The sequence below is a fragment of the Pundamilia nyererei genome, unplaced genomic scaffold (assembly GCF_000239375.1).
Source record: "Pundamilia nyererei isolate P.nyererei 1_Seehausen unplaced genomic scaffold, PunNye1.0 scaffold00081, whole genome shotgun sequence".
Taxonomy (NCBI): domain Eukaryota; kingdom Metazoa; phylum Chordata; class Actinopteri; order Cichliformes; family Cichlidae; genus Pundamilia; species Pundamilia nyererei.
The window spans coordinates 394,009-412,739 of record NW_005187482.1 but is presented as its reverse complement, the minus strand read 5'-3'; the positions used below and the strand labels follow the sequence as shown (position 1 = coordinate 412,739).

The window sequence follows — 18,731 nt, the reverse complement described above, 5'->3', positions numbered from 1 at the left end:
TCTATCTATCTATCTATCTATCTATCTATCTATCTATCTATCTATCTATCTGTGATGAAATGACTTATGTAATCCAGCAATTACTCTAATGCCAGCTTTCTTATTCTTTCCTCTCTATCAAAAATTGATATTTTCAATGGGCTGTGATGATCACACTCATCCACCATCACACCGTCTCATGCAGCCCCATGTGTCCGGCTTACAGCCGCTCCTGTAGAGCCTTGGCACTGATACAAAGTGCATAGAATCTGCTGCATAAATCATAAGCCATTTACAAAATGACTCGACGCTGCGGTCCCTTTAATCTTTACTGAGCAAGCTATTGTTACATGCTGCAATTCAGAGCCTTGTGTGTGTGTGTGTGTGTGTGTGTGTGTGTGTGTGTGTGTGTGTGTGTGTGTGTGTGTGTGTGTGTGCACGTGAGCATCCTACACACTGACAGCAAGGAAACACAAGCATATGTGTGTTGCCATAGCAGCCACAACCACGGTTACTATGGTAACGGTAATCTCGCAGAGGGTGGGAAAGAGACACAGAGAGAGTGAGAGGGGTGGGATTCAAAGAAGAAGAGGGAGGGGATGGGTCATAGTACAGGCAGATTTCAACACGTCTCTCTTCCCCTCACCATCCTGCAACTTCTGTGTTTACAGGAAAGCAATCTGTGTTCACTCTTCATTCAAGCGCATTCTCTGAACCTCCTGTAAATATAATAAAACTGGACCTACACGTATCTCCAGACACAGTGATAACAGCTTAGTAAGCAGCAGTCTCTGGGAGTGACAAATGAAACCAAAGCAGAACAGCAGCTCCTTCAAAGACCACTTGAGACTTAAGAAAGAGAATCAATCCCCATAGGGTCCCTTGTTAAAAGTTCAAAAAAAGTATGTTTCTTGCTTGGTCCATTTATAACAACTGTACCATTCAATTTTTTTCCTATTACTCAGCCTTTTCAGGTTTTGAAGGCTCAAAATTAGGGGCGTGGCTGCTTTGACTGTATACCTACAAAGGTGACTAGCCACAAGTGGTGTAGTAGATATCACCTCAGCACATTCTGGTCACTGAACTGAGCTTTGGGTCATGTTTTTGGTGCCCTCTGGAGCCTTTTAATGCAACTATGACATTTAAAATGGCTTTCTTTTCAGGTGTTTGTATGGTGTAGCTTTGCCAAATAAATGTGTAGCATTTTAAATGTATGTAACTTAGCACTAAATTAACAGTTGTCTGCGTCTGTGTGTTGTACCTATATATTAATCAGGTATAACATTATGAACACCTTGCTAATGTTGTGTTGGAATTGGAATGAAATCTGGAGAATTTGGGGGTCAACTCAACATCTCAAACTCATTGTTGTGCTGCCAAACCATTCCTGAACTATTTTTGTTTCGTGGCAGGGTTCATTGTCCTGCTGACAGAGGTTACAGCCAACAGGGAATACAATTTCCATGAAAGAGCATACGTGGTCTGCAACAATGCTTAGGTAGTTGTTACTTGTCAAAGTAACATCCACATGGATGGTAGGACCCAAGGTTTCCCAGCAGAACATTGTCCAAAGCAACAGACTGCCTCTGTCAGTTGTATTTCTTCCCTTAGTGCATCCTGGTGCCAGGTGTTCTCCAGGTAAGCAAAGCACACACGCATCTACATGATGGGAAAAAAGGCCCAATTTTCCTGCGCCTAACACATCAACTTTGAGGACAAAATGCTCACATGCTCCCTAATATATCCCATCCAATGGTGAAGAGATAATCAGTGTTATTCGCTTCACCTGTCAGAGGCCTGATTGGTGTAAAGTCCACAGATGCAGCTTGTTAGCATTAGCTAACTACCAACACATTCTCACTCCCAAACCGTAATATTTTATGCTCGGTGACAAATCGTCAACATATTACGCTTCCGGGCACCAAACACGTCCCTAAATGAGGAGATTGGAAACATGAGAACCGTTTGGACTCAATCTACACATGTTCGTCATTTTACTTAAATTGCTTTGGAAAACACTATTTGATGTCATTAAAGTGCTGGTTAAGGTTTGGGATAAGGTTATGGTTAGGGTTAGGGCTTGAATACATGGCTGGAACGTGTATTACCGCGGGAGCGTCATTCTACTGGATTTCACCCATAACCCGGCGCTTAGCATAAGATTGTGGAAGGTCACCTTTCGCGTTCCTCAGGAACGCTGCGGGACGTGACAAATCGTCAGGATGTTAGGCCTCGGGAGTGAGAGCCGGCTGTGACTACTAAGGTATTTGCCCTCTCCTCCAAAAATGGTCACTTCTGTCTCTAAAGAACCAAGATGAAAAAGCCCAAAATGGCTCAAATGTAGGCTTGAAAAACAGATCTCTAAAAGACAGTGAATAACTCACGGTGGCTATCTCCATCTTTTATTTACAGTCCGTGCAGTTTACTATGCAGCAAACCTCACAGAGGCATATAAAGACTAGAGCTGCAAGAATGCGGTGACTGTTATTCCAAAGCTGAGTGACAGGATGATTGCATGTCACCATCGCTGCCTTCCTGTAATGTGAACACAAACCGATCCCTGCTTTTCCATAAGTTACTGTAGGTGTCATGAGATGGTATAAAGTTATGTGGATGGTAGGAATCTGAATACGCAGGTGTGACTAGCATAATAAGACAGAATCGCATCCACCTTCCCCGCTAAAATGCATGTTTTGATATCCTGTTGAACCTGTCAGTTTCCTGCATGAGCTGGAGGAGAGTATCTCAGCTGTGCTGTACACGAGGTGAATTAAAATTCAAACAGCAGCAGCTGTCGTCACCTGGCGAACAAAAGCTAGTAACACTGACCGGAGTCCGACATGTACTACTCCAATCAAATCTACAGAAAACGATTTCTACATTCAGGAAACGCCTCTTATTTTTTGCAGCATGAACCACAATGCAGCGAATCCATTTGCATGCATAGGTTTATCTAAAGACAAACCAGAACAACGCTGTGCCACAACAACACGGCACGCAGCAGCACACTTCCCATGCTAACTCCATGGCCTGACAAAGATAGGTTTGAGCGCATGTTCTGGTGTGAATAATGGAGGAGTTGTGTAAAATATTGATAAGTCAGTTTTAATAAATTAACCCTGACATGAATTTATTATGAATTACACTCCTTAGCAATTACTGTGGTACAGTGTAATCACTGGATCTGAAGAGGAGGGATCTATACTGAGAGTGATAACAAGCCATGTAGGGCTCCGAAGAAAAACATACTGAGGCTTTGTTGCGTGCACACTTGGGGTATAATGTGTGAATGCGAGGGGAGGTGTGACTATATACATTCAGCGGCATCCATATACGACGAGTGAATGTGTAAACAAAGCTGCGCTAATAGGAGGGAAGAAGCGTGGACATCAATATGTGGCTTTGACACATGATCGACAGCACTTAATTAAAACTAATTACAGTGACATTTCTGTAAAGCACTAGCCCTCGAACAGACTGCATTGTCTACATTGCGGAGATAATGGATACCTGAGGCAATATTCTCCTCCTCTTGATTTTCTAATTTCAGAGCATTTTGGAATAAAACTTCAAAAACCTTAAAAGACAAACCTATGTACTGTACTGCTATACAAATTGAAAATTATAATAGCCTGCAGCAAAAAGGAGGTAGGTGAAGATGGGATGCAGCAGAGGGGAGGGAAAAAGAGCGAGAAGGATGTAATAAAAAATACTGGGGAAAGGAAAAGATTATGTGAGATAAAATAAGAAACACAGAAAAGCAGAGGACTGGATAAACCTGGCAGACAAAAAGAGGTTTAGTGACAGGACAGATGAAAAGATTTAGGAGGAGCAAGGCAATAAAGATGGAGAGACGGGAGATGGAAGAAAGAGGAGAGAGGATTCCTGACCTACTTCCAATCAAGCCCCATCAAAAACAGGTACCTATCTGCCACCTCCCACTGCCTGCCCCATAAACACACACATCCAGCTGGGCTCCACAGACTCACACGCACATGCACACAAAGACACGCGCAAACACTGAGTCGGACACGGACACACCGGTCCCATTGAGTTGGCATTTCTCAGCGCAACAGGGTCAAAATGCAACTGCAGATTGTTCTGTATCCAGAGCATGCATGCAAGCACACACCAACACACTGACATGCACACGTGTATGTGCTTAAATATATATATATATATACACCCCATATTGAAAGCCTTACTGAGGCCACAGAAGTTCAAAAATGCCCACGGAGCTTAAAAGCACTTGACACCTTTCCAAGACCAACCTCATCTGGAACCTGTCCACGCCTGGCAAGGTCAGGGCCAGTGTTGTCAAACTCATGATTCTCACACTGTTGTGTATTGCTCGCTGCTGGCCTCTACTGCCACCTCTCCCTCGCTCTGTCCCTCCCTCTCCTCTGTGCTTTGCACTCTTCTTCTTCCCCTTCCTGCTATCTTCATTTGTCAGGCTCATGCTGTAGAATTAGCTGGAATGTCACAGCGCTGGCTACAATGGACTTAATTTACTTAGTGGAGTGACGCGTCCTTCTCTTGTGGTATTCTATGAGGCACTGAGGGCCGAACAAGAAAATGCTAATGTATGGCTTATAAATTCGAGTAGATGACCGTGACCTTAGAGTCAGTCTTCCTCATTCACCAGCAGATTGAAATGTAAACTAGATTCAATTTACATATTCCCATGCATCTCTTACTGACCTAGCTCGTGTATAATCCACAAGCTGGACCAACTTGTGTTGGAGCTACAATACAAATTTTTCACTCGTACTTTGGGACATATGTATTTCCATATAATCATCGGCTTTTAAGAAGGTTTAAAAATGGATAACTGCCAGCGTCCTTCCTTGATTTCTTCACCATCTGCTTCAGATTCTTAATCACGCACTTCAAAGACATCCTAAAAAAATGTTGTGGAATATATCTAAAGCAAGAAGAAGGTACAGGTACTTCTCGCTACTTGCTACCACTCTTTAAACCTGAGATCCCCAACTTGAGAACTTCTACCCTGTAGGCTATCTGCAGCGGCCGTGGTTTATAATGTACCAGAAACTAAGAAATGCAAAGGATCACGTGGAGAAAAGAAGCTGAGGATTCATCTGTGTTGTCATATAATACAGTAGATCAGGGGTGAGCAATCTCAGTCCACGAGGGCCGGTGTCCCTGCAGGTTTTAGATGTGTCCTCGAACCAACACAGCTGATTTAAATGGCTAAATTAGCTCCTCAACATGTCCTGAAGTTCTCCAGAGGCCTGGTAACGAACTAATCATGTGATTCAGGTGTGTTGACCCAAGGTGAGATCTAAAACCTGCAGGGACACCGGCCCTCGTGGACTGAGATTGCCCACCCCTGCTGTAGATACATGTTTGCTGTTAGCATGTTTGCTTACTGTTAGCTTCACTTCTGCAGCTGGTCCGACACATTCTTGTGTCCCTAAAAACACTTCTGTTGTGTTTTGTGAGATTGTTTTTGGTTTTTGTGAGCGTTTGCTGTGTATTTTTCTATTTCCGTTGTGGTTCGTGTGTTTTGCTGCACTTTTCTATTTGCTGCTGTTTTCTTAAGTATGTTTGACCTCTCAGGGCCACCGTAGATCACAGTAAAAAATATGGGTTTACAAGTAAAATCTGTAGCGTGTGTGTGTGTAAACATTAAAGCACCCAATTTTATAGCACTAATAGTTAGTTTATTTACCTAAATGTTTCAGATTGGCACATGTGGATTGTGACTTAGCAGTGGGGCAAGCTCGGGACCTATATTGATCAGTGAATCAGTTTCTGATTGGTCCATTTTCCATGGATGTTTTTCCAGCTTAATATGTTGAGATGACAGCTTCATTTTCAGGTTTAGCTGCTAAATGCCATTTTCGACAGCTTAGAATTAATTGTGCCCCTGCTTGATTTATTAATGATTTACTTTAAAGGTCTGCTTGAAATTTTTACAAATGGAGTTTGTATTCACTGGAGAGAACACAAAATGTAAGGCTTCCCAGGCGCAGGAAAGAGCTTTTTGATTGAGCTGCCGCCCATCCATCTTTCATTCGTTGACTCACTTAGTAGTGAACGAATCGAGCGGGTGGGCATCGGTCCATGCAGCCAAGCAGCCACGCAAGCCGGGCAACTAGGTGTTCGTTCACTTTCTAATATATAGACTCTAGGCCAAATGCTAATCTCTTGATTGAACACTTGAAGACAAAGGTTATCACCAGACAAATTTAGTTAAAGCAGAAAAGGGGCAAAGGATCTTAGCAGTGTTTGCAACTGATCTAATCAACAACACAGCTAAGTTGATTATAAAACTGCAGGTCCGCAGCGCAGGCACCAACTAGGGAGGAGCAGAACGGTAGAGATGAGAGGAAAAATCACTAGAGAAGAGAGGCGAGGAGACAAGAGGAGAGGCGAGGAGGTGTGAGAAGATAAAACGGTAGAGCAGCCCTCCACAGAACAGAATAAAAGTAGAACAAAGCAGAGCAGATGTAGGGAAAAAAAAGCAGAGCAGGGCAGAACAAAAACAGAAGACTACGGGGCGCGAGAGGACAGCCGAGCAGAGCAGAGAGAACGCGGCAGAGAGACCACAGCAGAGTTGAGAAGAACAAAGCAGTGCGCAGCAGACCACAGCGAGGCAAACACATGAACAGAAGAGAGAGGAGGGGGTTGTATTCTGGGGCAAGAGCAGCTGCCATAAACACCACTGTTATCTCAAAGCAGTAAGCAGTGGTGAAACAAATGCAAAAGGTTCAGAAAGGAGAGAACAACAGGCAGGGGCTGAAATGACATCCAAAGAGTTGACTGGACAACAAAGTTTTGTTGCCTTTGAGCAGGATGCAGTTAAGCTTGACCATGAGCAAAAAAATTACACACATCCCAAAAGAAGAGCCCGAGTTTCCACAGTAGGCTCCACGTTTCTCTGGCGTCTTATGAGCGTGAGAAGAGTATTTCGGGATGTATGCGTGCTTGCATTCAGCAGAAAAATTGCAGGAGAAGGCAGAAAAAGACTATTTGTGCATCTATACATCTGTCTGAATCAGCCAAAAGGGGTCAGTGCATTTCGTTTTCTGTGCAAGTGTCTGTGATCTGCCACCGGTGTCCTGAAGCGATACTGACAGTCTCTTTAGCAAGCATACACACATATGCTGCCCTGTACGACACCTGTGCACACATGCACACGTGGCTTTCCTTGACAGTTGGTCTCTCTTTAGGGCAATAAAAACACACATACCCACGCACATCTATCTCCAGCAGACGCGCAGAGTCGCGGAGGGGTGAAACCACCACTGAATATAATGCTGCGCTGAGCTCTGGAGCGCAGCACGACAGGGGACAGTGTTCGCCGACTGAAACGCCATTGGGACCAATTAGGCGGCGCGCAGAGCAAAGCGCAGCCCAACGCTAGGCTTCACATCCAGTTCAAAAGGCCTGCTGCTGGGACGGACAGCTGAAGGGGTGGGGTCGGTTTTCCTGAAGATGGCAGCATGTGAAGGGGTGTTTGTGCGTAGGGTATTATTACGTGGGGGGAGGATGATCACAGCGTGCAGGGGATGGAGATGCTAACACGCACGTGCTGCAACATCTGCTGCACCAATGATGACGGTGCCATGGTGATCGTGGGGATGTTAGACCACCAGAACGTTGCAATTTTAAAGCAACATCCACAAATGACTCCCACATCAACTCAGACACATTAGCGTGAATAAACAGCTTTAAACATATTGTACAGAAGTGTATGGTTTGCACCACAGAGCTGGTTTTCGTGAGATATGTGCCGGCTTGCTGCAGGGCAGAAAGCAAAGGAAAAGGATCGTGGTTCCTAGAGAACACCGAGACTACTGCAGAATGACATATTCAAGCAGCGCGCAAGTGGCAACATCCAGCAGAGAGCTGAACGTTTTATGGGAAAGCAGGCTTACTGATAAAGAACGCAAACCACACCACCAGAAGCTCTGTGATTAATAAAAGTAAGATCCAAGATGTCACTTAATGCTACTTAATCTTTTTGTTTTCCCTGCTTAAAAGTTTTTTTGCGGTTTCAGAACTGGATGAAGATGTGCCAGATCATAGTTCAATCTCAGACTTCTGTTAACTAACAGGTATTTGTCCAGGTAACAGTAAAGGGGCATGAAATTCGGTTTCTGGCTGGACTCTGAGTATAAGTGGCTAATGTGAATTTGTGATTAATGCAAATTTCTGTATATGCAGACAGCAACAGACTTGTGATTTTCACTGATTTAATTCACTGTGTTAATCACCGCAACAGACTGCATGCCATTGCCAACTCGACTCCATTCATTGTAAACTGATAGCAGACGGACTCTAATTATTTCCAGCGTCACTGGAAGTTGTGTCACAAATGTAGAAAAATGAAAATAAAACTATAATTTCGTTATCCTTGCATAATGACAACAAAGACCCTCGAATCGTACATCTAAATGTCACAGTGTTGCTTTGCGTGCAATACTATAAGTGCCGACGAAACCAGATAAACTAACTGAGACTGCTCACCAGGGTCCATTAAGTGTGATCATGCTGCTCTGACATGCTACGCCCTCTCCACCTTCACTCACCTGAGCACTTCGTTGGGGTTGCCTGAGATGGGGGTCTTTCTGTCAGGAGCTCCGTGGCACTGAGACTTCAAGAGGGTGTGAGGCCCGCGGTCCATCATCATGGTAGAAGTCGCCATAGTGATGATCGCCACACCATCGCGAACCCGCGCCTCTAAGCCGTAGTCCCATTCATCATAGGAGACAGAGAGCAGGCCTGGAAGCAAGAAGAGGAGAGAGATCGTTTAGAGGAAATGCAGAAAGAAGGTAGATGAGGGGTTTTTTGTTTTAAAGGGAGGTGAGAAGGGAAGGAGTGATTCTACGGAGGAAAGTGAAGACACAGCGAGACGGACAGATGGAGGAAACTAAACCGGGGAGACAGGGGGATCAGTGTGCTAGGATATATAGAGTGTACATGCTTTGAACACACTCCAAGAGACAGAGCATACACTACGTAGTGACTCAGGGAGCAGATGAATAGCACTCCCATTCTGACTGACTAAGAGTCTATCATCTTGCTGTGTTTGTCCATCTGTCTGTTTAAAGTACGTTCTGTACGGTCTGTTTGTCGGCCTTTGCACTCTCCGCACACCTGCTTATCTGTCCTTCTGTCTGCCCGACTCCTGTTCGCATTTGACAATCTGTCAAATGTTTAGGAACATTTATTTGCAGGTCTCTCTGTCTGTGTGCCTCCATGCCCATCTCTCCCGATGCCCTTCCAAGTGCCCATCAGCCCATTCAGCTGTTTGCCAGGATACCTGTCGTTCCTCCACCACGTCCTTCTCTGTAGGTATTCGAAGCATTCTCGAGGCTGAGGACAGCCTGGTGGCAGGCAGCGAATCGCAAACACAAAATTTCCTGTAGGTATCCTAAAAACCCGACAATAACTTGCATGAATGTGAAAATATTTTCTTAATGTTACATTTTTTGTTTAAAAAAAGGCATTAACTTACTGTTAGGCTCTTTGGGATGTATTAAACACAGATGCTATGAAAATGAGTTTCACTGATATTAACCTGTTAGCAGTCGGACGTACCGCCCACGGTACATTGGATGGTTTAGGGGACTAATTGTAAATTTGTAGGACTGCTAAGGGGTTAAACAGCTGTTATTGGCAATAAAATCCATTACAATATTCAATTTTAATTACAATAAACCCATGACTAATAGTCATCATTAATTGATTACTCATGGTGCATGTTTCCCAGCAATAAATCTTTATCTCTTTTTAATGACCAGTCATTAAGTTCCCGTGTTCAGCGGTTCAGGACTTCATCATGCTGGATTTAACAAGGGGATTGTCCTTAAGCACGGTACACAAGGATTCATTTTGGAGCATCATTTGGTAACAATTTCATGCCTTCTTGGCTTAGGTTACAGTTCAAAGTTGGAGCAGGTGTAAGTTTAATATTAATTGGGTGGTGTAAAGTTAAAATGTTCACCATCCAATTATTACTAAAAGGATCCAATCAGCAAACATGCAAACATGGAAATCTTTTTTTTTTCTTTTAAGAAAAAAGCAAGCGTTTCTGTGTTCGGTGGTCATGTTAGAGAAGGTGTGACAGCAGTGGCTGAAGCAGTGGTAGGCATTGCCGAACAAACAATTTAACGCTCAAACCTTTCAAGTCAAAAGTCTTAACTACCTCCGCGTTTAAAATTGGCTACAAAAATGCCTTTATGACTTCTGAAAACAGCCAACAGCTGATTGTTTAGGAGCCATTAGAGGCCCCCTGGGTTCAAGCTCTCAGGGTTTGTAAGCTTGTAATTTATCTGACTCTCTTCTATTTAATCTGTCCATCTTTCTGTCCATCAGCAGGTCTGCATCTATCTGACAATGTATGACCACATGTCAGCCAGCCCGCTACCATGTCAGCGTGCAGAAATAGACAGGCAGCCTGGCAACCTGCCTTCCTCACGGGGCCTCTGCACTGACAGCTCGGGCCCTTCAGGACCACATCTCATGTCACACATTGTCGACACTTTCTCACCACTCGCTCCGTTCCCCGTTCCTTTTTACATGCTTGACTTTTTATTGCTTTAAGGGCGCGACTTTCTTCCCAGGAAGACATAGGCGAGACGTGTGTGTCGGGAGCACGCGGGCGGACGATTTCATGTCTTATTGTCGCAGCTCTCTTTTGGGCGTGTAACAAGGTATTACAATGTGGCAGGACATCTCCCTCTCACACATACAACCTAAATCACACTGCAGACAAAACGCATCCACAATAAGCAAACTGATCGGAAAGCATAACAGCAGATATTTCTGGAAACAGTTTATTAATGCCAGTGATGTCAGACTGGGTGGTTACATTAACACAGTGTGTGTGGCAGTAGTGTGCAACTTTGATCAAGGGAAAAAAGAGACAGAAAGGCTGTTAGTAGGAGAGAAAGAGCTGAGAGGGAAGAGGAGGGGAAAGAGTGACAGAATGAGCAGAAGAGAGAGAAAGTCAGGCAGCAGCAGAGACACAAAGATACAGACTCAAGAAACACAGGAAGATGAAGGGAGCTGAGACTTGGGAGCAAGTCAGAGGAGGCTGAAATAGTAACACAGAAGAAAAAAACAGAAAAGTGAGGGAACAGCAGCAAAATATAGAGAAGCAAGAAGGAAGAAGGAGTGGGTGAAGAGATGGTTTCCCAAAACGCTACTTAAGGAAGGGATCAGCGGAATTACCCGTGAGATTTGGAGGCTCTTCATCACACACGGTGCAAATTATTAAGTGTGCCTTGTAAGTAAATTAGGCCCACAGCTAGCATGCACCTCCTGGTGAACCCTGAACCGCCAGAGTCCACAGAGGACACAACCAGCGAAACCAACAGTCACATGCGGTGTCGCGGTGTCATTTCACTCTGTGCTGATTCAGAAGTTGGTGCGCTTGACTGCCACTTGCTGCAGGCTTAATTTGGCTTTTCTGATCTCGATGCTTACACAAGGCATGTTGGTTTTTCCAGAACTATCCCAACTGATGCCACAAACAAACATGCAAGCATGTCCTACATACACACACTAGCTGCATTATTAGGTACACCTTGCTAGTCCCAGGTTGGATCATCTTTTGTGTTCAGAGCTGCTTAATTCCTCATAGATTCAAGGCACTGAGTAAACTCAGAAACCAGACTGATATGGTTTCAGCTTTGTCACATGGTGACAAAGCATCCATGGACATGGTCAGCAACAATAATTAGGCAGGCTGTGACATTGAAGTAATGCTTAATTGGAACTAAGACGTCCCCAACACCATTTCCACCAACACCACGAGCCTGAACCACTGATACAACGTGGGTGGATCCATGTTTTCATACCTAAACGGTATGAAAGCTGACTCTCACATGGAATACCTTAAGAAAGATCGAGACTCATCAGACCAGACGGTGTTTTTCCAAACTCCTATTGTGCAATTTTGGTGAGTCTGTGAAAACAATAACCTCAGTTTCCTGCTCTTAGCTGCTGTTGAAGCCCATCTGCTTCAAGATTTAATGTGTTTTGTGTTTATATGAATACCTCGGCTGTAATGAGGGGTTATTTTCATTTTCACCTTCAGAAAACCTGTTTACTCGATCACTTTTTAGGCCATTCTCTGTAAACCCTAGAGATGGTTGTGTGGGAAAATCCCAGTGGATCAGCAATTTCTGACAACAACAACTACGCCACGTTCGGTCACTGAAATGACCTTTTTATCCCCATTCAGATATTCAGAACTTCAGCGGATCTTCTTACACGTGTCTACATGCCTGGAAGTATTGACCAGAGAGCAGTAGGCCCGGGTTCGAGTCTGACCTGCAGTCCTTTGCTGCATGTCTTCCCTTCTCTCCCCTCTTCCCTGCTTCACTCCAGAAAAAAATAACGTTTTTAAATTGGCGTCTTTCTGGACAACTCATATGTTGTCATATGTAGACTCGTGTTTGTTATAGGCCAATATGTCATCAAGCTGATAAATATCTGTCAGGGCAATATAGAGTTAACAGTTGCTAACTTTCTTAGGCTGCTAGGATTTTGATGCTATTCTTCTACGTTTTTGCACTTCAAGACAAAACCACAAAGCAGAGGCATTTGGAAAGCTTTAGCATTTTAGTGATTAGAAAGGTGAGGCTGTTCTCAGTACAGGTTTTACAGACTGTCACTGCTGAAGCTGTTTAAAGGAAACTCATCAGCCAACCATCACTTTCATATTTCTGGCAGGAGCAGCACGAACAAGCACAGATCCTACAGGAGAAGAGCTGTGAATCAAAGCTTGGCCATCTGGATACTCATGGTTTCTTTGCATGCTGTCTTAAAACACTGTATTAATGACATTTTAAGTAAAGGTATGATCTAAATAATCATGTTTTTGACACAAGCGACGTCATAAAAAGTCGTCTTACTTTGAGAATTCTGTGCGGTTATTTTGGCACATTCTGTATCCTGTTCATCACGCACGAAACAGGAGGACGACATTTAGCCTGAAATGTGTCATTTTGTCCCATGTGAGTCATGTCATGATAATTGAGTGTTAACTGAAAGAGTTTTGTGTGTGTCCATCGACGCAGCTCTACTTTGCAATCATCCAGGCGGTACATGAGCGAGACGCGATTATCTCAGCGGCAACATAAATCAAGAGGGACGTTGTTGTGTGATTTACATAACTGATACGGTGATATATCAAACTTTATAGAGTGGAACCCTAATTTGTAACAGACAGAGTGACACAAACGCACACGCACGGACACAAACGCGCACAGAATTTGGTTCACCCTGTCCAACGAGTAAACACCGGTCGTCCTTCACCATATGAAGTACACGGCAGTGCGCAAACACACAACCCATTTGATTACATTCGCTCATTATTTTCTCATGCAAATTAAACCCTGAACCAATCGTAACTTTCACAGACAAATGCACATAGACATCACACACTGAAACAAAAACAAAAGCACACACACACACACACATACAAACCGGCCTGCAAACACACTCCTAGCTCCCACTCAAGAGTAAATCATCTGTGGGTGCCAATAGGGGAACAGAGGTAAAAGGTTTGAGTTACGGTGCCTGAACGGGACAACGGTCTCAGGTTCCGCCTGGAAAACCATTTCCCAGAAACTGCTGAGAACAGGCGGCAGTGTAATTTCACCCGTCCGTTGTAAATCAACCAGCCAAACACCAACAAATTACAGCGCTCATACGTCTAGCTTAGATATACTACCTCCTCTACAGTTTTCTCTCCCACAGAGAGCCAAAAGTTGAGGAAAGTTCCATTAGTTAGCACGGTGGGGACATCACTAACAGTTAAAGGTTTGATTCCCACTGAGAGATGGCCTTTCTAAAAAGTGTCTGTCCACCCCCAAGCGCTGAGTGTCGTTTTCGATGAGTCAGCCTGACAGGTTTGCCTGACAAATTGCGTGAGCAGGTTGAGTGTTTTAATGTGCCCCAACTTAGACATCACTTTGGTTTCACATTTGACCTGAAAAGGTTACCTCCGGTGGTGCTGTGGAGAAAAGAGGCTTCCTCATTTCTTGTTAGAAAAGGTCAGTTTGTCTTACAAAACAATCCAACAGTGAACTGGAAAGAAAATTTAAGGAATAGCTTTTCAGTGGTTCTGTCTGTGTCCGTCTTTGGTTTTGTTTCTACTCGGATCATTATGATTTTCAAATACAGAGAGTCGGTTTTAGGACCGATCTAAAAGAAGTTTACTATATCATTATCACTGTTTTGGAAATGAAACAAAACGCTTTTCTGTAATGTGGTGCAGTATATACCACAGCTCGGCTGCAGCTTCTTCTTCTTATGAAAAATGAAGCAAATGAAGAAATTAAAGCTTGTGTTCTTTCTAAGTGCCAGCAGGGGGCGAGTCCTCAGGCTGTCAACTTGTAAGGACGTCAATGGGCGGGGAAACTCTTTGCCTCATTTGAGTGGCCATCTTTAACTTTCATATATATAGTCTGCACAATATACATTGCCAGTCCCGATTCAAGTTTCAACATTAGCACAGTGTGCCAAAAGACATGAGACAAGGAAAAAAATGTGATTGAAGTATCTTTCTGGAAAGGTTTATGAGACTATTTCTAAGGCACGTCCACAAAGGATTTATCTATAAAAGAAGATTTTGAAACAAGATTGAACTTTCAAAGAGGTGCTTGACCTTCCAGAATTCCTCTAATACAGTGACAACTTCTGGAAAGTCTCAAACAACCCAACAAAAACATCCAAAGAAAGTCACGTCTAAACTCAACAAAGGTCAGTTTATTACTCTGCTAACCTGAAGGCTCTGGGCTAAAATGGCAACAAGAAGTGGTAAAGTGAAAATCAGTGCTATCCCAACAGTACATTAAGGCTTTTATTAATTTTGCATCAACAAAACCTTTTGGAAGAATACTCTATGGATTTGTTCGAGGCCAAGAGTCTCATCACAGTTTGCATAAACCAAACAAAGACAAACAAATCATTCTACCAACGGTCAAAGCTGAGGGAAGCTGTATAAAGTGGAGATGCTATGTTGCTACAGGCCGACTTGTGATTATTGCAGAAAACATGAATTCTGCTCCCTTAAAGAAAGTCTCTGACAGTGACAGTGGGGACAATGGCAGGTCATCAGTCTGTCACTCTGGGGTATGCAGTGGTGCAGTGATCCTGAACACAAGAATTACCCCCCCTGTGAACGGCTTAAAAGCAATAAACTAAACTTATGGTGAAGTCAAAGTCAAGACTTGAACCCTACTGACATGCTGCAGCGTGAACTGAGAAAACAACAGATCCAGTGTGCATCCACTATGCAGTTCTGCAAAAATTTCCACAGCAGCCATGCAGAGGCCGATCTTTGATTATCGGAGGTGTCGGTTGCAGCTTTGATGCTAAAGCTGACACAACTAGCAATAAAAGCTGGGCCATTTACATGTTTTGGTAACTTTGGTACGTACAATTATGATTTAAAACAAGCATTTTAGGGCAACATCTTTGTGGCGGGCGTGGTTTGCAGGGCCGCTGCAGGGGAGGCGGACACACCTGAGCAGCATCCGCAATCCCGCCTTGTTGTTGTTGTTGGTAGGTGTATGACTGCAAGCTGCAAAGCTGCAGCTGTGTGATTGTGAACAGCAATAGTAATAACAAAGTATGCTGAAAAGCATAAAAATCTTATCGGGTCTGCCGTGGTTCATTTACAATCTTCTGTACTGAAAATGGATGTATTTGTAACACTCCAAATTCTCACCTAATCACTGAATGTTATGTAAATGTTAAACTCCACATGTGTAGGATTTAAGTTGAAAGCAATAAAAGATCATTTATTATGATTTCATTGTGATCCAATTTTAAGTCCGAACTCTGGTTCAGTTTCAGATTTCCTACCTGTGGGGAACTCGGCCGGCACTACAACAGTATCTCCAGCAACCAGCGAGGGCACGATCCACGTGTAGCCATAGCCCGTGATTCCAACAGAGTGGGCCACCTCAAAGATAGTGTTGGCCTCTTCTTTTGTGCAATAGAGAAGAATAACAGGGCTCTGGAGTTTCTTCAGCTGGTTCTGAATCTTCGAATCGCCGTCGTCCACAGACATGTCAAGTAGTAGAACTTCCTCTAATTCCCAGCCCACAAAGCTGTTCTCGATGGTACTACGAATCTGCAGTGGGTAGAAGGGGCTGATTACCACAATGTACTTTGCTTTAGTCTTTAACAAGACAAAAAAAATTCAAACCCTATTATTTTTGTCAACAGTGTGTTTCAATGTGTGTTTGACTTGCATTTTAGTTTATTGTTCCAAGGTGAAGCAGTTTATTAAAAACAAAGTGGATACATCACTAGATTGAATTGGAATTTCTTTTACTTAGCACTTCACTTCACAGATCAGGCATTTGGGTTTATACAAATTACTAAATGTTTATAAAACGCATCTCTAATCAGCATCATACAGTTTGTGTTACAAAGCACCTGAAAACCCCTGGGACTGAAAAATACAGTCATGCAGTTATTCAAGCGCTTTCAAAAGAAAGTCAGTCTCCAAAGACTCCCATGTTAAAACTTTGCAGCTGAAATACACGTGTTTACAGTCTGGTACACAAAATGCTTTTAATTTATCTTTCTACTCATGACAACTATACAGAGGGTGATTTTTTTAAAAACAACTTTTAAGGCTTAAAGTCAGGCCTCTGTAGCTGATTGCTGACTGCTAGGCTAATCAGAGTCACTGAACACTGAAGTGCGTTTGTCGTGTCCGTGCCTTTTGGAGCATCCATCCATCCATCCATTCGCTTCCACTTATCCTTTTCAGGGTCGCGGGGGTGCTGGAGCCTATCCCAGCTGTTATAGGGCGAGAGGCGGGGTACACCCTGAACAGGTCGCCAGTCTGTCGCAGGGCTAACACACAGTTGCTTGTGGTTTTAGTGAGTAAAACTGTAGTGCTTTATGTGTTAAAATCAAGTGTCTAAATCAAATTCAAAATTATATTATATATATTTTGTCTGTTTGTTAGTACATTTATGTTTTAATCTTACTTGTAACTACATTTATTTTTGGACTTTTTTTGAATTATTATTTTTATTATTTAATTGTTATTATCCCTGATTGCAAAGATTTGGGAGTATAAGTGAATATTCTGACTAATATCTAACTTAGATATTGGATATTTAAAAATGCCTAGGCTTTTGGGAACACATCCACATCATAAGTTCTGCATCTCTTTCATCCTGATTGATTGTATGCGTTGTATCAGCTGCACGGTTACCTTGGTGACAAAGTCCTGATAACCCGGGTAGTACGTTGTGACAATGGAGAAGATGTACCAGTCGTATTCCTCCATGATGTTCAAAATGACTGACGCCTGCTGCTCGATGGAGGGGCCGAACTGAAAGAACATGGAGTTGTCATCCTGAAAGTGAGAGAAAAACACACAGAAGGACAAAGATGTGGAGTGTAAACGGTTATGCAACAACACTGGTCTGAACTTTAATTTAGGTGGCTGCGCACACGCAGAGGAGAATAGCTGCTACTTAAAGGACGGCGGTGTTTTTGTAACATTATTGGTGTGAACATTAATTTAGTTGCCTTTATTCTCTCGCTCGCAGAGGGAAAAGGCGAGAGGACACCAGTGGTCTTGTAATGATACCGGTCATGATTTTCATTAGTTGCCTTTATGACTCTGTTAATGAGTTTGTACACGGGGGTGGCTGGAGCAAATTCTGAGGGCTTCAAGCTGCTGTCCTTAATCTCACAGGTCGTGTTCATCATTTTTGTTTTATTAAAGCCAACAAGGCCATTTTTAGCCCGCACAGTACTAGATTTAAATAACAAACAAGAAATGGCACACAGTAACCCCTGACTGAGTCTGTCTGCTGGGAGAAACTCAGTCTAGAGACGTTAAATGTACACCAAACCAAACAGCATTACAGACACTCCAATAAACACTGCTTACATACTGATATCCGAGCCTGCGTCTTGCCGTGAGTGTTGAAACAGAATACCGAGGTGGACAGAAGAAGAGGAGGAGGTGAGAAATACTCGTCTAGACAGGACTCTGCAGTTCTGCAACATGAGCAGGTTATTTTGCATGTGTGTTTGTGTCTGTGAGTCATTCTGCGAGTGTCCAACTTGCGTGTACACAATGTACAGTAGTGTGTTTACGGTCACAGCATTCATGCTTCTAATGTGGCAAATGATATGAATGAGAATGAGGCTGTTTTTTTTTATTTTTTTAATTGCATGTGAGCAAATTGAAGCTGACAGTAAGACCAGGCAAACAGGCAGGACTGGTGCCGGCGTCTTAGGACTCTTTATGCACTTCATTCATCATCAAAGGCTAACCTGGCCCTCCCAGGGGATTCACGTGGGTTGATCTGTTACCTTGTTGCTGCATTACCGAGATCAGGGCTGCGCGATTGAGGCAGCATGTCGAGGTGTACGGCGAGCATGTAAGATGAGAACTCTCACAAGTAATGAGGGTAACGCGTTGCATCCATGAGAGTGAAAACATGTCATTATCCCCGTGCTGCTTGAAATATAAACACAGCTCCGGTGCAGGAGCTGTGTCTCGAGATCATGAAAAAATGATGCGAGCTCTGACGTCGTGCCGTGTTTCGCTGCTAACTCGAATCCATTTGTTGCTCAACTTTCTGTCTCTTCTCCGCCCCTTCTTCTCTCATTCTTCATCTCTATCCATCTCGTCTCTCGCTCTGCCGTCCCATTAATACCACTGGAATTACTGCCAGGGCACGGTTATAATTGAATTTCCAGACTTGTGCACTCGCCCCCCCCCC

The 18,731-nt window shown here is 43.5% G+C and overlaps 1 protein-coding gene across 4 annotated transcripts in view; it reads right to left on the bottom strand.

Annotated features, from left to right (window-relative positions):
* grin2ba (glutamate receptor, ionotropic, N-methyl D-aspartate 2B, genome duplicate a) overlaps window positions 1-18,731 on the bottom strand; it is a 139,613-nt gene that overhangs the window by 43,641 nt on the left and 77,241 nt on the right. For all 4 annotated transcript variants that reach the window (XM_005737969.2, XM_005737971.2, XM_005737970.1 and 1 more), the window contains 3 exons: window positions 17,204-17,347; window positions 15,832-16,102; window positions 8,538-8,730 (listed from right to left, as the gene is read on the bottom strand). In XM_005737969.2, coding sequence (XP_005738026.1) covers window positions 8,538-8,730; window positions 15,832-16,102; window positions 17,204-17,347 — 608 coding nt within the window. The remainder of the gene's footprint in view (window positions 1-8,537; window positions 8,731-15,831; window positions 16,103-17,203; window positions 17,348-18,731) is intronic.